This window comes from Heptranchias perlo, chromosome 20, assembly GCF_035084215.1.
Source record: "Heptranchias perlo isolate sHepPer1 chromosome 20, sHepPer1.hap1, whole genome shotgun sequence".
Lineage (NCBI taxonomy): Eukaryota > Metazoa > Chordata > Chondrichthyes > Hexanchiformes > Hexanchidae > Heptranchias > Heptranchias perlo.
In genome coordinates, this window is record NC_090344.1 from 43,634,887 (window position 1) to 43,655,273 (window position 20,387).

General features: G+C 44.4%; 1 protein-coding gene across 1 annotated transcript in view; it reads left to right on the top strand.

Annotated features, from left to right (window-relative positions):
• Window positions 1-1,551: 1,551 nt before the first annotated feature.
• The window catches only part of LOC137336135 (glycerol-3-phosphate acyltransferase 1, mitochondrial-like), a 33,347-nt gene continuing 14,511 nt past the window's right edge, over window positions 1,552-20,387 (top strand). The window contains exons 1-11 of the mRNA XM_068001619.1: window positions 1,552-1,607; window positions 4,752-4,843; window positions 6,798-6,923; window positions 7,372-7,445; window positions 8,481-8,588; window positions 8,717-8,845; window positions 9,893-9,992; window positions 10,569-10,705; window positions 11,730-11,829; window positions 16,482-16,691; window positions 20,178-20,285. Coding sequence (XP_067857720.1) covers window positions 4,766-4,843; window positions 6,798-6,923; window positions 7,372-7,445; window positions 8,481-8,588; window positions 8,717-8,845; window positions 9,893-9,992; window positions 10,569-10,705; window positions 11,730-11,829; window positions 16,482-16,691; window positions 20,178-20,285 — 1,170 coding nt within the window. The 5' untranslated portion in view covers window positions 1,552-1,607; window positions 4,752-4,765. The remainder of the gene's footprint in view (window positions 1,608-4,751; window positions 4,844-6,797; window positions 6,924-7,371; window positions 7,446-8,480; window positions 8,589-8,716; window positions 8,846-9,892; window positions 9,993-10,568; window positions 10,706-11,729; window positions 11,830-16,481; window positions 16,692-20,177; window positions 20,286-20,387) is intronic.

Consider the following 20,387-nt stretch of genomic DNA (forward strand, 5'->3'; position numbering starts at 1 on the left):
CCATGATCATTTGTGGTAATCTATAAAATAGCAGAAATTATGGGTGTGGAAAATGCATGAGGTTGTCAGCATTTTGGGAATGCACTTCAGTGATTATCTTAGGATGGACAGTTTGACCTTGGTTTGGTTGTGGGGGTGGAGAAGAACAGATTCATTGATCCTTTGCTTTGTAGCCGTCCAGCCTTACCACTGAGTTTAACAACTTTAAGATTTTAATCATCGCTCCCATTTTCTCATGGATATTCTGTAGCCATTTACACCACCTCTAAACCCAGTTTCCATGATTGTGCAAGGCAAAAGGTGAGACAATCATCCCTTTTGTCATTTAATCAATCCTGCCCTCCACCCTATCACAGACCTTCCCCTGCCTCCCTCCCCACCTTCTTTCCCTGGCTCTGTACTTGCTTAAAAGCTATTCATCTCCAGCAACTTCCTGTTTTGACGAAAGGTCATCGACCTGAAACGTTATCTCCATTTCTCGCTCCACAGATGCTGCCTGACCTGCTGAGTATTTCCAGCATTTTCTGTTTTTATTTCAGATTTCCAGCATCCGCAGTATTTTGCTTTTGTTTCATGGATTCCCTCATTGTGACCTTTGCAAATTGATGCTTGTACCACCAGATAGCTAGCTGCCTGCACAGCAACAATTGAGGGTCACAACACAATAGCCAGTGCCGAGTCCGATCTTTGTGCACCTCATCAACTGATTTTGCACAAAGACGTCCTGTAACTTGTTCTGACACTGAGGTTAACCAAATTATGGCCTCTGAGAAATTTTCAAATGCATATCTCTCCCAGTTCTGTTCCCAGGGCAGTTCCACATGATTCAGTCTCTGGATGCTCTGATGGACTGGTTGCTTTTTCTCTGCCTTTCCATTAATGCTTAATCCTGAGACAGTTCATAATGGTATGTTTTAATAAACCATAATTTCTGACTAAGTGGCAGAAAGCTCTCAAGACTTCTGTGATTTTTAGCCAAATTTACCAGTGATAACCTCTCATCGGATACTGGGTTTGTCGTAAAATGAGTATGCCTTTTCTTAATTAAACCATAAGGAGACACTGGGTTGGCCCAGTGTAATCTAACAAAAGTGCCCCCTTTTTTAAAGAGGGGCACAACGAATAGAAAACTAAAACGTTAAAACAAAGGAAACTTATAAAATTAATTAATATTATTTGCAGCATCCACCACGCCCTTCAGACCCACCGGTTGCGGGAAGGCCTCAAGCGTGTGCTCCTTTCTCCAGGGCCACCCAGGCACAGGCAGGCGGGCAAGCGGGTAAAATTAGCATGGTGAGACACTTTGATGGGTCCAGAAGTTTTTAAAAAAAACTCCCAATGCCCAACCCAACCTTGCAAGACATAAAATCATTAGAGCAATTGGATCCCCTCCTCACGGTTTGCCGAATGAGAAGACAGCGAGAGAAGGGCGGGATTGGCGCGTGCGCAGTGCAGCGTCCGAGTGGATTGGCGCGTGCGCAGTGCAGCGTCCGAGTGGATTGGCGCGTGCGCAGTGCAGCGTCCGAGTGGATTGGCGCGTGCGCAGTGCAGTGCAGTACCGGCGGCAGGCTCGAGCGGTTTGAAGTGCGGAGGCTGTCGTGCCCGAGGTGGGTTTGTCGGCACCGTGTTGGGGTGTGACCGGAGCTTTGGAACCCGTCCCCTTTTGTGTGGGCCCGTATCGGGCTGCTTCCCCCTGGAGTTTCGAAGTGTCAGTCTGGTCTCGGTTGTGAATCATTCCCATAGTGGTCAGCGGCTGCACTGGGGTGAGGTGAAGTGAGGGGTCGACCTCAGCCAGGCCTTGGCAGAGGGAGGGAAGGGAACCGATTCTTCTGTTTTATTTGCAGTTGCTAAAGATCAGTTTTAAACCACAATAACTTTTAAGTAGGGTTGCCAACACTCCAGGAATTAAAGATTACTGCTGCGAACAACCCAGGAGAAAAATCATAGGGACATTAGAAAAATTGTTTTTTTTCCATTTTCTTTGAACACTTTTGCTTTTAGTTATAAAAATATTGGAGATGGGGGGGAAAAAAGGTTGTTTGTCTGGGCGAGGAGAGGTTGTTGGAGGTGGGAGGTCATGTGATGAAACCTCCATGACCACGTTGGCAACTCTAAACACCAATAGCTTGTATTTCTGTGGTGCCTTTAATGTGAAAAAATGTCGAAAAGTACATCACAGATTCACCACTCTGGCTTTTGGAAATGGGGCATTTAACCTCTGCTAATGGATGTGCTGCTGTCACCTTGTAAAGGTAAAAACACGAGCACTGCTTTTCAGAAACTGAATTGTTCTTATCAAAGAGATCAATTGACCATAAAGGTTCAGCACTGCACACATCTTGTCCCAACCATAGAAGGCCTGGACTTTGATGTCAATCGTAATCAACATTTCTACAATTCCACAAAGTACATAGAATTGCTGTAAAATATATCTGACCTGAAAAGATATGGTAAAGATGACAACCTACTTCACAAAACGGTGACATGAAGTCAACGAGACCACAAATCACAAAGTGTAGTTGACTTGTGTGCTTGATTGCCAAATTTTTGAAGTTTGTTCATGAAAGACACTTGTCTTAGATTCAGAACTGGTTGGTAAGTGTGGCATTTTTTAAAAACTAACAATTTATTGCAGCATGAGTAGTGTGTAAGCACTTCTTTAAAGCTTAGTCCACCTGTTAATATCAATTTACAAGGTTCTGCAATCATGTGAAAAACTCTTGTGGTATAGTGGAAGATTGCTCAGGTATGTTCTATCCACAAAAAAATCAGATAAATCTAATCTTGCCAATTACTGCTATATCAGCCTCCTGATCATCAGTAAAGTGATGGACGCAGTCATTAATAGTGTCATGAAGCAACACTACTCAGCAGTAACCTGCTTGCTGATGCTCAGTTCGGGTAGAACCACTCGGCTTCGGACCTCATCACAGCCTTGATCCAGACGTGGATTCAAGAACTGAATGCCAGAGGAGGGATGAAAATAGCCGCCCTCGACCTCAAGGCAGCATTCAACCGAGTATGGTACCAAGGAACCCAAGCAAAACTGAAGTCTCTGGGGTCAAAGGGAAATCTCTCCAGTGGCTGGAGTTATCCTGACACAAAGCAAAACAGTCATGATTATTGGAAGCCAGTCATCACAGGTCCAGGATTTCCTCAGGGAAGTATCCTTCGCTCAATCATTGTTGCTTCATTAATGGCCTTTCCTCCACCTTAAGTCGGGAGTGGGGCAGTTTGTTGACGATTCCCCTGTTAAGCTCGAGTCACAGCTTTTCTGATTATGAAGCAACCCGTGTCAACATACAGGTTTGGGCTGACAAGTGCCACGTAACATGCCGCACAAGTGCCAGGTAATGACCATCGTGAATAAGAGAAAGCCCAGCCATCTCCATTAACCTTCAAATGACTCCACAATCACAGGCCTTCAAAATTTTGGGGATCATATTTGACCAGAACTGAATTGGGCCAGCCGGATCAATGCTGTGGCCACAAGAGCAGGGCAGCAGCTGGGTGCTCTGCCATGAGTGGATCACCTCTTGATCACCGAAAGTGTATGGGCCATCAACAGACATATGTCAGGCGTGTGATGGAATACTCACCGTTCGCTTGGTTGGGTGCAGCTGCAACAACACTTAAAGCTTGACACCATTCAGCGCAGAGCAGTTTGCATAATTGGTGCTCCTGCCACGAGACTCAATATCTCTGGCCGACTTTTGCTGCGGAATGTACAAGATTACTTCGACAGAATATCCCCCACTGCATTATCTATGACTGAGAAGGATAAGAGCAGCAATGTTGTAGGAACAGCATCCTTACTTGGACGTATACCCACTTTCTTCATCATTGCTGGGTCAATATGCTAGAATTCCTTACCTGACATCATTGTGTTATTGCTAAATCCAACTCAGATAATTAACCTCTCTGAGAACTGTGGTGAAGTATAAGAGGATGGTAAATCCTTTGAGCAGGAACCAAAGGCAGCTATTAACGGGACCAGATTCCAATCTGGAAGGTCTGCAACAACAGTCTCGCCACACGAGACAGCACTGACCCTCCCCTTACCCCCGTTATCACCCCAGAATATGTTAGAAAAGATGTTCAGTCTGGTAATGCCGAGGAGTATAATGACATAGGAATCTTCAGGACTGGAACAAAAACATTGTAGTCTATCTAACCAACTCTAATGTCTAGAACATATTCTATTTCATAATATACCTCCCAGTCCCCTTGTTAATATGCAATTGAATGGACATAGTTATGCAGGAGAATGATTGCCTTCTCAAGCTGTTGTGAAACCAGGAATCTGCTCCATACAGTGGTATGCTGCCAGTTTGAGACTCCCCAAATCCCTGGAAATACTCTCTGTAGTGGTTCTGAGGATTCAGTTCTTGTATGGCTGTGGTGCCTTTCTGTACTGTGGAGTGCTGCTTTGAGAAGAATCCTGGAAGGCATTGAGCCTTCTTCACTGTGGCACATGTTCTTCCAGGAGTAACCAGAGTTACTGTAGCATTGCAACAGTTGTACAGAAAAATGTGGCTTTTTATCACTATTTCTCTCCCTTCTGAAGGCATTGATTCTTTGCTTCGGTATATTTTCACCTGGGCCACGTTTTATGCTAATTTTCAGCCCAAGGAAACAAAATATGGGCATCAATTTATTCATATGCAAGGAATATCTATTACTAGTATTAGCTTACCACTGGGGTTATTGCCATATTTAATTAACTATTCTTCTGTCAATTTTTCCCCCAGTCTGGGCTGATACCATGGCTTTAGAGCACGATAGGGGTGATGGATCTGTTCAGGTCTCTGCTCCTAAAGAATCAACTGAATTCACCAATAAAGTAAGTAATTCTTTTTCTTGCTTTTATTTTGCTACATCAGTTATAAGAAAGAATGGCCTTTATCCAGCACTTCATTGTATCAGAAATGCCCCAAAATGCTCCACACACAATGAATTACTGTAAAGTGCAGTGACTGTCATGTAAGCATACATTGTAGCTATTTTACAGACAGCAAAAAACCTACAGTAAGATGAATAACAGGTTAACCTGGTGGTGGTGGTGGTGGTCGTTGAGGGAGGAATGTTGACCAGGACACCGAAAGAATTCCCTGATGGCCTTTAAATAGTCCATGGAATCTTTAACATGCACCCGAACCAGCAGAACAGAAAGAAGGGGTTTTGATTTAATGTCTCGTTGGGAGGATGGCATCTCCTGACAATAAAACACTCCCTGAATACTCCCGAGTGTCTGCATAGATTATGTTCCTAGATCCTGGAGTAGGATTCACAACATTCTAACTCAAGAGGCAAGTATGACTTAGCCAAGCTGACAAGTTACACTGTTTGAGAGTAATAGATGCAACATTTCTACTCATCAGCTGTAAATTACTTCAAAAAAATTGCCTGTAGTCCTTCTCAAATGATCCCTGTTGTTAATGTTAGAAAGGTGTCTTCTCAGTTTCTGCGCTTTTTGAACTTGGAAAATCATACAGTACCAGAGTAAGTAAAGGATCGGATTTCATAAATTCTGGCTGTCAGAATTTTCGAAAATACAAAACTTAAGTAACTACCAAATTGATGTGCAACAACAACACCTTTAACGTAGTAAAACAGGTGAGTGTATAGTGGTTACGAGTCACAAGAGTAATAAGGACATTATTAGCAGAAATGAAAGACATGGAATTAGAGGTGACGTGGGCCAGAAATCGGCTGGGAGTTGAGAGATCGAGAGGAAGGATAAAGGGTTTGTTCTGATTGGCGGGACGTGGCAAGTGGTGTTTCTCATGGATCTGTCCTGGGGCCTCAGCTTTTCACCACATATATTAATTAGTGACAAGATGAAGGAACAGAGAGTTGCATATCCAAGTTTGCAGATGACACTAAGTTTGGAGGCACAGTAAATTGTATTGATGGGAGCAGGAAATTACAAAGGTACTTAGACAGATTAAGTGAGTGGGCAAAACTGTGGCAGATTGAGTTCAGATGGACATGAGAGAGACAAGTGGAATATTTTCTGAATGGTGAAACATGGGGTTGTGAAGGAGCAAAGGGGTTTGGGTGTCCATGTACACTAATCATTAAAAGCTCGTGCACAGGTGCAGAAAGTAATCAAAAAGGCTAATGGAATGTTGGTCTTTATTACAAGGGGGTTGGAACACAAATGTGAGGAAGTGATGCTTCAGTTGCACAGAGTCTGGGTCAGACCCCATCTGGAGTACTGTGTTCAGTTTTGGGCACTGAACATAAGGAAAGATAACTTGTACCCCGTTGGAGGGGTACTTTGCAGATTCTCCAGAATAATACCAGGGCTTAAAGAGTGAAATTATGGATTTACCAGGATGCTTAGCTTTTCATCCTATGAACATCGTTGCACAAGAAGCTTGTTGAAAATTCTAATCACAGAAAACTCTCTACCAGAGTAAATCTTGGTCGCAGCAGTTTGAGAGAAGGTACTCTCATCAGCATTCTTCCATAAGTAGGGATGGGTATTAACCTGCTCTGCAGCAGACTCCACTGCAGAGTTCTTTAGCAGCTAATAATTAGAATTTCTCCACAAACAATTGAAGTGATTGTGCTCTAAAATGTATCTTTGTATTTAAAATAGGGCACTTTTTGCTATCATAAGTCTTTCTGAAAGAGAGACTAATCTACTCTGTAATACCTTCTCAAAGTTACTAAATAGCTGTGGGGAATACATTCCAATCCTGATCCTTTTAAATAGGCACATATTCTAATACTGTGAATGAGCTCACAGTTGTTGCTTAAGGAATAAAATTGTTCTGTTTTCCTCTTAGGTGTATCACAGTGGCTTGTTATCAACTCTAGCTTTAAACCCACCATCTGGAGGGGTCAGTCTCCTCTTGGGGAACACTCGACCGTTCGTGGGTCGCTGCTGTTACATCTGTGCACCCCAAAGCTGGGTAAGAGGAATGCATGCACTTGGAGGGAAATGGAACCCTGGCTGGGCGCAGCTTTTGGAGCTGATCAACCTTCTGAAGACTGCACAGCACTGTGACGGTTGGGAGGGATGGAAGGGAAGGGGATTGATTTTAACTTAGTGCATCAAAGATAATGAAGTAACCTTCAGAAAAAAAAAAGTATTTTTGGTGTTAATTGCAAAGTTGTTTTCTAAGATATTATACAATGTTTGCCATGGTATTCAACATTCTGCCTTTGTTAAATTGAACCCCTCACCCTAGGACATCACTGTTACACATTGGATTTAATCTATGTGCGGTCTTTTTACATTTAATTTATATTTTTTTCCCTTTAACTTAATGTACCAACATTTCTACTGTGGGTGTCATGCGCACATCATCTTCTTAAGCACTTGCGGCTTCCTATAGTAAAATTATCTCTGTATTTCAGGGCTTGCTTTTCCATAATTACTTAACCTTGCTGGGATTTCGAAATGTAATCCTTGTTACTGAGACACAGACAAGGTACGTTTATAAATGAGGTTGCAAACAAATTGCCGTTTCTGATTTTAGATCAAAAGGATTAAAAAATGAAGTGTTTTTACTGTTTGTCTTTCTGATAACTGCCCCAAGAGCTACCAACAATTTCCATGGGAGTTTGTGCACTGGCTGCATAATTGCTTCTCAAAGTTCATCTGAGAGTCAGTGCATAGGTTGGGTTGAGAAAACTGCAGCTACCGATATGCCGGGGTGCACTCGTATTTCCCTCACTGCTGCCGGCTGTATGAGGTCTTTCGGAACATGACTGCTGGCCAACTTCAGAAAGAGTGCGAGTGTCAACAACCTGCACAAATCCGTTAATCCCACAGTGCAGTTCTAGATTAGAGCATAGGCGCAAGGAATATGACAAATGTTAACACTGTTGGCCTGGTGTGTTTCATTAGTCCTGTGTGGTGCACAGTGTCCTCTCGGTTGTGGGGTGACGATAACAAACTATAACTGCACTTTTTTGAAAGTCTGTATATGTCCCATTGTACAGTAACTAGGCCATGATGCAGATTCTGGCAGTTAGAGCTTGGGTCTGGCACATGAGAAGGGCATGTGCGCTAATATTGTAAAACAGAAGCAGATGTATAACTTGGAGCCTACTACTGCCAATATGTTACAGGCAGCTTGAACCAGCAAACACTAAAACAAGGAATTAAACTGACTATTATTATTCCCTGTAAAATGCAGGACCTTATAGAATGAATGATGCATTTTTTGCTATATTGTGATGACTAAGTGAACAAAATGAATTGGGATGAAGTTGAGCTCAAGATGTTTGTAATCTAATACCATCCATGTCAATAATGAGTACTTTTGACGTTGCTATCACATGATATTTTTCTGCCTGTGGATAAATAACATCACGTTCCACAGAACAAAGTAACTTGCTCATCTTCACCCTCCCTCTAATCCACATAAAAATTTGAGGTTAATGAGCAGTAAGCCTATTTAACATTGAGCTATGTGTGGATGATAGCTGTAAAATCTCCTTTCCCCTTCCTGCTCTTACAGGTACAGAGGTTGGCTGGCTCGACGCCTCTGCTATTTCCTGTTTGTTGATGAGCGCACAGTTTACCCAGGTGTCCCATTTCTGGAGAACAACGTAATCAACAACGCCAGGTGAGAAATCTAATGGTACGGATGCTAATTCCGCAGGACTATTTGTCCCACCATCTGTCTTTCCCTTCTTTCCTTCCTTCCTCCTTTCCATCCTTTGAATGATAAAATAACTGATCCTGTTTATACAGAGTGCAGGATGCCATTAAGGAGAACTTATTGAACATGCCTATACCTGACCAGAGGTCACCTCATAAATCGAGGAACGTGCTGGGAATCTTGCACCAGATCCAAGCTACAATCTCGCCCCTCTTACTAAGGTAAGAGATGGTTTTGCGACTGTGTATTTTGCACAGAGACGAAGAACTGGTCCAACTGCCCAAAGTGTACCAGCTTGACATTGGAGTTGATGAAAACAGTGTGCCAACAATAATGCACTGTTTCTGCTGCAAAACTTGCATGGTAAGAAATCTTCCTGGCCGTACTTGCGCGGTGTGTGGTTCCCCTCAATGTTTCCACTAAGAGGCAGCAGAATAGAAAATTAAAATGGAGCTGTCTGCTGCATTGTGTATTCCAATTCTAAATTCTGGTGTTTAAACAATCTTAAAATGTGCCTGGTGCCGATACTGCCATTGGCAGCACTGGCATTTAAGGAGCTGTTAATATTGCCAATTATTTTGAATGTTGGGGTGGGGAAGGTGAAGTAAGTAGGGTCTTTTTGGGGTTGAGGTGGCTCCAAGATGACAGGCCAAGTCAACTTGCTGCGGCAGACTTGGTAATCCAGTTTTTGAATCAGGCTGGTCCTCTGTGCTAGGGTGCTGTTGGTGGTTAACCAGCCAGTCTGGCTTACGAATGGCACCTGGGTGGGTCGACCTGTCAATCGGGATAGGATTTGTCCCATTGGCTACACGCCAATGCCCAAATGAGTCGGGTAGTCCCAACTGGGAACTTCTTGGAAGCATGAAAGCTTCTCCTCTGTGCGGACTTTAGCTGGCTAAACTCCAGCAGTGCTCCTGCAACCACTTGGTGCTCAAGCCTTGGCTGTGCCAATCTGTTCCGTGGCTCTCTGGATTTGGGCAAGTCGGGTTGAGAGAGTGTGTGCACTGTGTGCACTCTATATTGGGCAAACAAATTGTCTGTGGATTTCTCTGTAGCTTGGTTTGGTGATGGCACTCCTTGTGTGTCAGACACCTAGATACCAGTCTGTATTCAGTTCACTAATGAAATTTGAATGAAGAACCAAAAATAAAATGAGGACGGTCACATTATTGTATTGGTGGTACAAATAGCCAGATGGAAATCTGTTTGAAGCCAGGGCCATGTGATATGAAGCACACTTAGTTTTGTGTCTGTTTTACCTCTCTTAGGTTGACTAGTTGGGTGTTGCTGAAAGTATTTAACTGGGTATTTGTGAATCTGCAAGTGCACCGAGGGCAACTTGAGATGCTGCGGAAAGCGAGGGAAGAGGTGAGGCACTGATTCATTACACGTTAGGAGAACTGTAGTGGAGCAGGTTTACAATCTAAGAGGATTAAAATGTTGCAGTTTCCAAATGTATTGAAAGCTGTTCCACTGGGCTGCATTGGTACATCTAAAAAGTGCACCAATGCCCCTTGGTGGCAGAGTCTAGGTACTGCAGCAGGTCAACACTGGCATTTTCTTAGTCTTATTGTCGAGTAGATGTGTGTGAGTAATTGCCCAATGGTTACAGGACCCTACAGTCAACTCCTGCAGGTGCACAAAGCACTGCACTGTTACATGTTTGCAGCCAGTAAACTGAAACACCCTGGAAGAAATAATATAGTTGGATTCATTAGTTTGGTACCTTTAAGCAGAACTGATTGAAATGTATTAGGAATCAGTTTCTGACTGTAGAATGTATGTACTAAAGCAATGTTTCAATTAACCATGTCCCTATTTAAATAGGATCAGGTGTACTGACTTTACAGTGTATGCTAGCACAGTGTGGGGTGACAATGAATTGAATATGTACAGAACCATATCTGCAGTAAACGTGGGGGAATATTTTTGTATTTTTGACAGTATGATGGTCCGTTCATCTTTCTCCCTGTTCGTAAGTCTCGCCTGGACTACCTGCTGGTTACCTTTGTCCTCTTCTGCCACAGCATTAGAGTTCCGTACATTATTTGTGGGGAAGACGTCCAGCTCCCATTTCTCAGGTAATGGCACTAAGTCCTTGAGCCGCTCTGAGTAAATCCGAGAAATGTGTGGAACAGAAAAATATTTCACTATTCAGCCAATTCTCAGATTAAAGAATCTGTCCTATTATTGCGGTTGGTACGGAGTTGTTGGGGTGCCGTTGTGCAGATCCTTGTGATCCTCTGAAGAACATTCGGCAGTAAATGTGAGCAGAAGGTTTGTTGGTGTGGGTGTGTATGTGACCATCCTAGTACTGTAAGTGACACAACAGCAGAGTTGCTCGTGCTGGGCCCTTATTCTTTCTTGAATCTGCCTGCAATGGTTAAGATGAACTTCCATGAATTCCTGCTCCTCAAATGCATCCTGACTTTGACATCTTTGCCACTTGTTTGTCACTGACTCGAAAGCAGCAGATAACCTGAGCTCTTGGGTGACTAGGATACTGCTCCTTTTCCAGCTCCTAAGTTCCATCCACTCAGCTGGTACTGAAGGTTAGGTGGGTGCTGCTTGGTTCAGAGTTGTCAGAGGTTTGGTAATGTCAAAATAATCATCCCACCCAGTCAATTGGCCAGCAAGGCTGATGCCAGAGTGGTTTGCTACCCCACCCCTCCATCGTAACACTCCAGCCATAGTTCAAGTTAGGAATTACAGTATTACAGTATATTTACATTGAAATAAAGATTATTCAAAATAGGTACAGAAACTAGCTCACTGCTTCTTCCAACTGGTTGTCTCCTCCAACGCAATCCCAGATCCTCCCTCTCTTCAAAAGGTGAGATTGCTGCACGCCAGTGACGGAACATATTTCAGACACAGCTGGGGAACTTGAATGCCAGGACCTAAGGATCAGAGGTCACAGAATTGTGATCTGTTTGTCGGCAGGTTGCGGTTGGAATTGTGTGTAGGTTATGCTGAGTGGCTCCACGAGAAAGAATCCAAAACGTCTTTGATGCCACAGTGTGAAGATGACTGTGTGTGTGTGTGTGTGTGTGTGTGTGTGTGTGTGTGTGACACTCACTTTGTTGGTTTCTTTCAACTGGTCAGGGCTCTGCTTCGGAAACTAGGAGGAATCTTCACTCCGCAGCTAGTACATGGACCCAGGACCAACCCCAGGGAGCGCTTGTATCAGGCTGTCTTAAACTCGGTTAGTTTGAAAAGCTGTTTTGTTTTTGAAATGGTGCACCAATAAAAATCTGAATTCACAGCATCTGATTCAGAGCCAACTTGAGCTCAAATAACACAAGTTTGTCTGACGGATGTGAGCTGCATTGTCATTGTCACTTCCAACAGGCAGAAAACTAGTCAATGTGAAATTTAAGTGTTTGGAAAAGAACCCTCCTTGGGGATTGACTAGGCCTCCCCCAATGCAACTTCAGCTCACCAGTCCCCATTGTGATATAACTTCAGCTCACCAATCCCTATTGAACGTCCTCCATATTATATCACAAGTAGTAATTGTTCACATAGGCCCTTCACAGTATTTACAATGTCCATGATGTGGAGAGAGTGTTTAACAAATATCGTGGTTTAATGTGTCCAAGAATGTTAAAATATCAAAATATTTGTCAAGCATTTATATAGAATTTAGACTTGGCTCCTCTGATGGTTTTCAATAAATGTCAGGGCTTGAAGCAGATCAGAAAACAGAGGGTGGGGCTAAACAGTTTGTTTTAGGAAAAAGGACTTAAACACTTGAAACTTCATAAGTCTGGTTAAAATAAATTCCTCAGCTGGCCTCTTGAGTTTAATGTGCAAACATGTTTCATTTAGGCGTCCAGCCTCACATGGCTAACAATGAAAGCACACCCTGTTGCTGTGAACACTGTGCTATTGAAGTCTAAAAGCTAGACAAGCGGTGATTTCCTTCCTCTGAAGTTGAACGCTGTGCACATGTGGCACAGTTGAGTGCATTGACCCATTCCTGAAATTTTTCAAAACCAGACAGCACCAAATATTCCCACGTCTCGTAACTGAGGAACACTGAATGAAATCCACCCTTGGAATAAAAGCAGAAATAGCTGGGAATCCACAGTAGGTCTGTCAACATATGAAAATCGAAGAGGCGGCTTAACCTTTCCGTCGTGACCCTTCACCCATTAATCACTCTTGATTGATGCACATTTTGATCTGCAGTTGAGGTGACTGGCATAGATGCATTTAAGGGGAAGCTAGATAAACACATGAGGGAGAAAGGAATAGAAGGATAGGGTTAGATAAAGAAGGTTGGGAGGAGGTTCGTGTGGAGCATAAACACCAGCATGGACCTGTTGGGCCAAATGGCCTGTTCTGTGCTGTGCTAAGGGAGGGGCAGGACTGGCAGCTCAATGTTCCAGGGTACAGATGCTATAGGAAAGATAGAGCAGGAGGTAAGAGAGGAGGGGGAGTTGCGTTCTTGATTAGGGAGAACATCACGGCAGTAGTGAGAGGGGATATATCCGAGGGTTCGCCCACAGAGTCTATATGGGTAGAACTGAAAAATAAGAAGGGAGAGATCACTTTGATAGGATTGTACTACAGACCCCCAAATAGTCAACGGGAAATTGAGGAGCAAATATGTAAGGAGATGACAGACAGCTGCAAGAAAAATAGGGTTGTAATAGCAGGGGACTTCAACTTTCCCAACATTGACTGGGACAGCCATAGCATTAGGGGCTTGGATGGAGAGAAATTTGTTGAGTGTATTCAGGAGGAATTTCTCATTCAGTATGTGGATGGCCTGACTAGAGAGGGGGCAAAACTTGACCTCCTCTTGGGAAATAAGGAAGGGCAGGTGACAGAAGTGTTAGTGAGGGATCACTTTGGGACCAGTGATCATAATTCCATTAGTTTTAAGATAGCTATGGAGAATGATAGGTCTGGCCCAAAAGTTAAAATTCTAAATTGGGGAAAGGCCAATTTTGATGGTATTAGACAGGAACTTTCAGAAGTTGATTGGGAGAGTCTGTTGGCAGGCAAAGGGACGTCTGGTAAGTGGGAGGCTTTCAAAAGTGTGTTAACCAGGGTGCAGAGTAAGCACATTCCTTATAAAGTGAAGGGCAAGGCTGGTAGAAGTAGGGAACCTTGGATGACTCGGGAGATTGAGGCCCTAGTTAAAAAGAAGAAGGAGGCATATGACATGCATAGGCAGCTGGGATCAAGTGGATCCCTTGAAGAGTATAGAGATTGCCGGAGTAGAGTTAAGAGAGAAATCAGGAGGGCAAAAAGGGGACATGAGATTGCTTTGGCAGATAAGACAAAGGAGAATCCAAAGAGCTTCTACAAATACATAAAGGGCAAAAGAGTAACTAGGGAGAGAGTAGGGCCTCTTAAGGATCAACAAGGTCATCTATGTGCGGAACCACAAGAGATGGGTGAGATCCTGAATGAATATTTCACATCGGTATTTACGGTTGAGAAAGGCATGGATGTTAGGGAACTTGGGGAAATAAATAGTGATGTCTTGAGGAGTGTACATATTACAGAGAGGGAGGTGCTGGAAGTCTTAACGCGCATCAAGGTAGATAAATCTCCGGGACCTGATGAAATGTATCCCAGGACGTTATGGGAGGTTAGGGAGGAAATTGCGGGTCCCCGAGCAGAGATATTTGAATCATCGACAGCTACAGGTGAGGTGCCTGAAGATTGGAGGGTAGCAAATGTTGTGCCTTTGTTTAAGAAGGGCGGCAGGGAAAAGCTTGGGAACTACAGACCGGTGAGCCTGACATCTGTAGTGGGTAAGTTGTTCGAGGGTATTCTGAGAGACAGGATCGACAGGCATTTGGAGAGGCAGGGACTGATTAGGAACAGTCAGCATGGTTTTGTGAGATGAAAATCATGTCTCACAAATTTGATTGAGTTTTTTGAAGGGGTAACCAAGAAGATAGATGAGGGCTGTGCAGTAGACGTGGTCCACATGGACTTTAGCAAAGCCTTTGACAAGGTACCGCATGGTAGGTTGTTACATAAGGTTAAATCTCACGGGATCCAAGGTGAGGTAGCCAATTGGATCCAAAATTGGATTGACGACAGAAGACAGAGGGTGGTTGTAGAGGGTTGTTTTTCAAACTGGAGGCCTGTGTCCTGCGATGTGCCTCAGGGATCGGTGCTGGGTCCGCTGTTATTTGTTATTTATATTAATGATTTGGATGAGAATTTAGGAGGCATGGTTAGTAAGTTTGCAGATGACACCAAGATTGGAGGCATTGTGGACAGTGAAGAAGGTTATCTAGGATTGCAACGGGATCTTGATAAATTGGGCCAGTGGGCCGATGAATGGCAGATGGAGTTTAATTTAGATAAATGTGAGGTGATGCATTTTGGTGGATCGAATCGGGCCAGGACCTACTCCGTTAATGGTAGGGCGTTGGGGAGAGTTATAGAACAAAGAGATCTAGGAGTACAGGTTCATAGCTCCTTGAAAGTGGAGTCACAGGTGGATAGGGTGGTGAAGAAGGCATTCAGCATGCTTGGTTTCATTGGTCAGAACATTGAATACAGGAGTGGGGATGTCTTGTTGAAGTTGTACAAGACATTAGTTAGGCCACACTTGGAGTACTGTGTACAGTTCTGGTCACCCTATTATAGAAAGGATATTATTAAACTAGAAAGAGTGCAGAAAAGATTTACTAGGATGCTACTGGGACTTGATGGTTTGACATATAGGGAGAGGTTGGATAGACTGAGACTTTTTTCCCTGGAGAGCAGGAGGTTAAGGGGTGATCTTATAGAAGTCTATAAAATAATGAGGGGCATAGATAAGGTAGATAGTCAAAATCTTTTCCCAAAGGTAGGGGAGTCTATAACGAGGGGGCATAGATTTAAGGTGAGAGGGGAGAGATACAAAAGGGTCCAGAGGGGCAATTTTTTCACTCAAAAGGTGGTGAGTGTCTGGAACGAGCTGCCAGAGGCAGTAGTAGAGGCGGGTACAATTTTGTCTTTTAAAAAGCATTTGGACAGTTACATGGGTAAGATGGGTATAGAGAGATATGGGCCAAGTGCAGGCAATTGGGACTAGCTTAGTGGTATAAACTGGGCGACATGGACATGTTGGGCCGAAGGGCCTGTTTCCATGTTGTAAACTTCTATGATTCTATATTCTATGTAATGTAGAGCATCGATAAATTCCAGGGCTGCGTTGTTATCTCTCTGTCGTCTGTAACTACTCCAAATGGATCTTTCACTGTAGCATCGTTAAAAGATTATAGTTCTTCAACCTGTCCATATTGTAGATCTTTGGAATGTGGGCAAAGTAGCCTTTAAGGTCAAGGGAGAGAGATGCGTCGGTATCTGTCCAGGTTCATCCCCAACAGCACGGTAACACAGGATGCTGTGCTCTACGGGCTGTTCTCCGGGACGCACACCGAGACACATAACTGCTGCTGGAGATCATCAACTCGGTGAACGAGGCCCTGTTGGTCTTCCAGCTGAAGGAGCTGTCCATGACCGAGTGTTGCTGACTGACACACCAAGGTCCAGGAGTACGTGGTGCGGGACTCACTGAAGCAAGGTGCGGCCTACGTAAAGGCTCTTTGGGGAAAGGCCACCCACTTCGTGTTGTACAGAATGTATTCGGAGATATGTACTGTGTTTTGAATTGTAATAATGGGATCATAGTGTGTACAATCTGCATTGTATTGGTTTGAACTGCATTGCTTGAAATAGTGTTCTTTTACTTTGAACTGTTTGTATCTTTAAATTTGATGAAATGAAGTATATTTTGAAATATAAACAAATTACTGTGCCAACAGTACTATTAATGTATTTGGCTGCAAGTCAGAAGGAGCTGCTCTGTCTCACTGTCTGTTTCTGATGTTTCAGTATATCGAGGAACTGCTGAATAAGCAGCAGAGTCTGGAGATTTACCTGGAAGATCCTGTTCTATGTTCTGGACGGCCCTGCCTCTCAGGCTTAGTATGGTTGGCACGAGTGTTTGACGCTTTTCATAACTGTGCTATACCAGATGCTGTACTGGTACCTGTGGGTGTCTCTTACGATCGTATCATTGAGGGCAGCTGCTTGGAGCAGTTGGTAAGGGAGTTTCTTTGTGTTCTAGTGGAACAAATGCAAATTACGAAGCCCAGAGGTTGAGGTTTATAGTAGAAAACCTGTGTGGTTTTTGTTCCGAGCTTGTGAAAGGAGCTTGGTTTCATCTGAATGTGAGTTGTTAGTGCTTTCTCCTTTGTTGAAACGCCACAATTTTAGAAGGACCGGGCTTCTCCAATCAAGTAGAGAGTAAAGAAAGAAAGACTTTGTATTTATATAACATTTTGGGGGAGAAATTCGATCGGGACCATTTTTGGGCACAGGTAGCGTGACGCGCCCGATGGCCCCTGTGCAGGCAGGACGCAAGTTTCGGCCCGTCGGAGGATCTCCAGGCCTTGCACGTGGAATCAATGCAATTCACACTTTCCACCACCAGAGGGAGCTCAATCTCTTAAAGGGAGACTGTTTCTTCGAAATCTCTTAAAGCTAGCCGGTACCTGTTATTTGCTGAAAATAACAGTCTACTGTCTGCACGGAGTCTGAACGGAGATCAGACATCGCACATGTAAAACACAGATGCAGGTCCCATCCCTATGTTTACACACTGATGAGTTATATTAAAACATTAAATAAAGGTTGCGCACTACTAAATCCCACATCCTCCAATCGGCACGCCAGACCTCACCAATTTGCCGATGTGCGTTGGTACCAGGCCTGCGAAAGTGCATGCACCAAGGTTCTCTGCAGATGTACTCGAGACCTTGGGTGCAAGAGGTGGACAGAAGGAGGGACATCCTATATCCGCGGGGTGGGCGCGGCAGGAGGCCCTCCAGGCATATACTCAAAAGGCAGTGGGAGGCTGCGGGGGACGAAGTCAATGCCAGGCGCACAATATCATGAACATGGATGCAGTGCAGGAAGAAGTTCAGTTCTTTGACATGAGTGGTCAAGGTGAGTGAGGTCAACTGTCAGGTGGTGTCTTCGACCAACTGCACCTCTCACTACACCTTCCCCATCCCCCACATACCAATAAACTCTTTCCATCAGTACTCAACTCTTCCAATCAGATGCTTCCTCTCGCCCTGACATATTACCACTGTTTCAAGCCTCCTGCCCACAACTAACAGGCCACACACTGGCAGCTATTCAACCATGACAGGCACATCACCCAGACACACGTCCCGCTTTGTTGCAGGAGAAGGTGGCGCATATCAAGAGGCAGCAAGTGGCATTTAGCCCCTTGAGCCTGTTGCGCCGTGACCTAACTCCATATACCCGCCTTAGCCCCATATCCCTTGGTTCGCAGAAATCCATCAATCTCAGATTTAACTTTCACAAGTGAGCTAGCATCAACTGCCGTTTGGAGACGAGCTTTCCGAACGTCTCCCACCCTTTGCATGGAGAATAATTTCCTGACTTCACTCCTGCACGTCCTGGTTCTAAATGTTAGGCTATGTCCCCACGTCCTAGTATTCAAGTCTAGGAGACCTCCAAAAACTGTTAGAAATGTTTCAGCGGCCAGAAGCAATAATTTAGCGCTAACCTGTAAATCCCGCATGGTCCCTTTAAATATTGCCAGTGGGGGGGGGTCCTCCACGCTCTCAGACACGTTCAGATGGTCGGGGTTAAGACTGTGCGTTGAGTTGAGCGTTAAGTCCCAAAATGGTGTCTATCACTTTAAATCAGTGTTGCGCACTGATTGAAGCCATTTTCTCCCTACTTGACAGGATTCCAGCGTTCGTTATCTGCGCCTGTGCTAACTCCTATATCAAGATGGCGTCTGGCGCTCGTCATGCTGGAAACATGTGTGCGCATGCAAGACGCCATCTTGGATGTCGGAGAGGCCGCTTAGCGCCGAAGCAACGGGCGCGACACTGCCCAATTTAGCGCCCTTTATCTTTTCATCAGAGGATCCCAAAGCATTTCACAATCATTCGGTCACTTTGCAAGTGCAGTCACTTTTATTGGCAAACCCGGCAGCCACTTTGCACACAGCAAGGTCCCACAAATAGCAACGGTGTTGGTCAAGAGAGGATTATTGTCCAGGAAACAGGGCAAACTTCCTGTTCTTCAAATAGTGCTTTGGGATCTTTTATATCTACCTAAGCAGGCAGACAGAGCCTTGGTTTAACATCTCTTACGTAGGATGGCTCCTCTGATATTGCAGTCCTTCCTTATTGCTGCACTGAATTGTTGGCCCAGATTATGTGCTCAAATCTGTCGTGGGGCTTGAACCCATAACCTTCTGTGTCCAGACGAGTTATCAACAAAGCCAATCTGACATTGTGACACCAGCGCAATATGGTTTTCGGTCTTACAGACTTGGGCTGTGCTTAGCGAGCTGATCTCAACTGGGGCAGCGGAAGGGATACTATAATTGGCCTCAGCTTCCCCTGGGCTAAAGAGAAGGAAACTTGGGCTGGGTTCCTACTCTTGATCAGTATCCACTGACATCTGGAAAGTGGACATGGGGTGAAGGCATGATTTGGTCTCTGCTGTAATTTGTAGTCCAGACTGACATGAAAGGCCATTTGGTGAGGTACCTGAGGGTGGCTGGTGCTCCGTGGGACTTTTCCCCAGCAAAAAGTCAGTGGTCCTGAATTTCCTTGCTATCTGCAGCACTTACGCCGCCAGTGTTCTCAAAAAGATTGAGGAAACCCGCTTTACAACTGAAGAACATTATGCCACTTACGTACCATTAATGTGTGAGATGCGCATTCCCTCAATTTTTTTGGCAGCTTTGACGATTCGCCTGCCCAAGCCTAGTGGGGCTCCTTTGCATAGGAGCACCACTCACTTGGAGATGCTGTGCCTGGGAATATCCTGCTTTTCTGCCAATAATTCACACTGGGAAAGTTAGACCCACATAAAAGGAGTTGCAGCTTCTCTCACCCTGCCCCCATCCCTTGTCACCTGATTCAGCCAGAATCATCGACACAGCTGGCCTCTGACTGAGGAGACATTGAACTGTATGTATCTTTAAATTTGATGAAATAAAGTATTTTTTAAACTATAAAAACAAAGTGACTGAGGTTGCGAGATGCCCTGAGCAGATAAATTGCAAATAGGTCAAAAGAACCTCCAGAGCTTTCCTTTGCTGTCCCCAAGTGCTCTGATGAAGACTGATGTCTTTACAGAGTAAGCGCTGCTTCTGTTATGAAGTTTCTTGAGCCCAAAGCTGCTCACTGCGCTTTTAGAACACAATTGCACCAGAACTTGCATCACTTCATAAGCAAATTAATTACCCTGGAAACTTGGGTGCAACTCTGTCTCGGTGAACGGCGTAACTTTCCGGTGCGACGGATATCAAGGAAATTCAGGGCCAGTAGCTTCATGAGGGTGGGAGAAAATTGTCAGGAGAAAACCCCTAAATGTAGGTTTGTGCCAGTTGAGGGCCTGTGCTGTCACAGAGCCAGAATCTGGCCAGAGTCTCAATCTGTTAAGTGCTGCAACAATGGCCTTCTGAGGTCCTCTATTCCTCTGTTTCTGAAGCAAAGGCTTCATATGTTGTAAATGTCTTCTATTGTGCAGGATACTGGACGGACTACTGTTTTTGCAGCAGTTTGTTGGGTGCTCAGATTTCTACAAAAGAGGTTCGGCTGCATACGGGTGGATTTTGGACAACCGTTTTCATTGAAGGTATGGACTGGGTTTGTTAATGTTTGAGCACGTGTTGGTATGCTGGTAATGAGGTGTAATCGCCCGGTAACAAAAGCAGGCAGTGAATTTTACTCTTCCTTT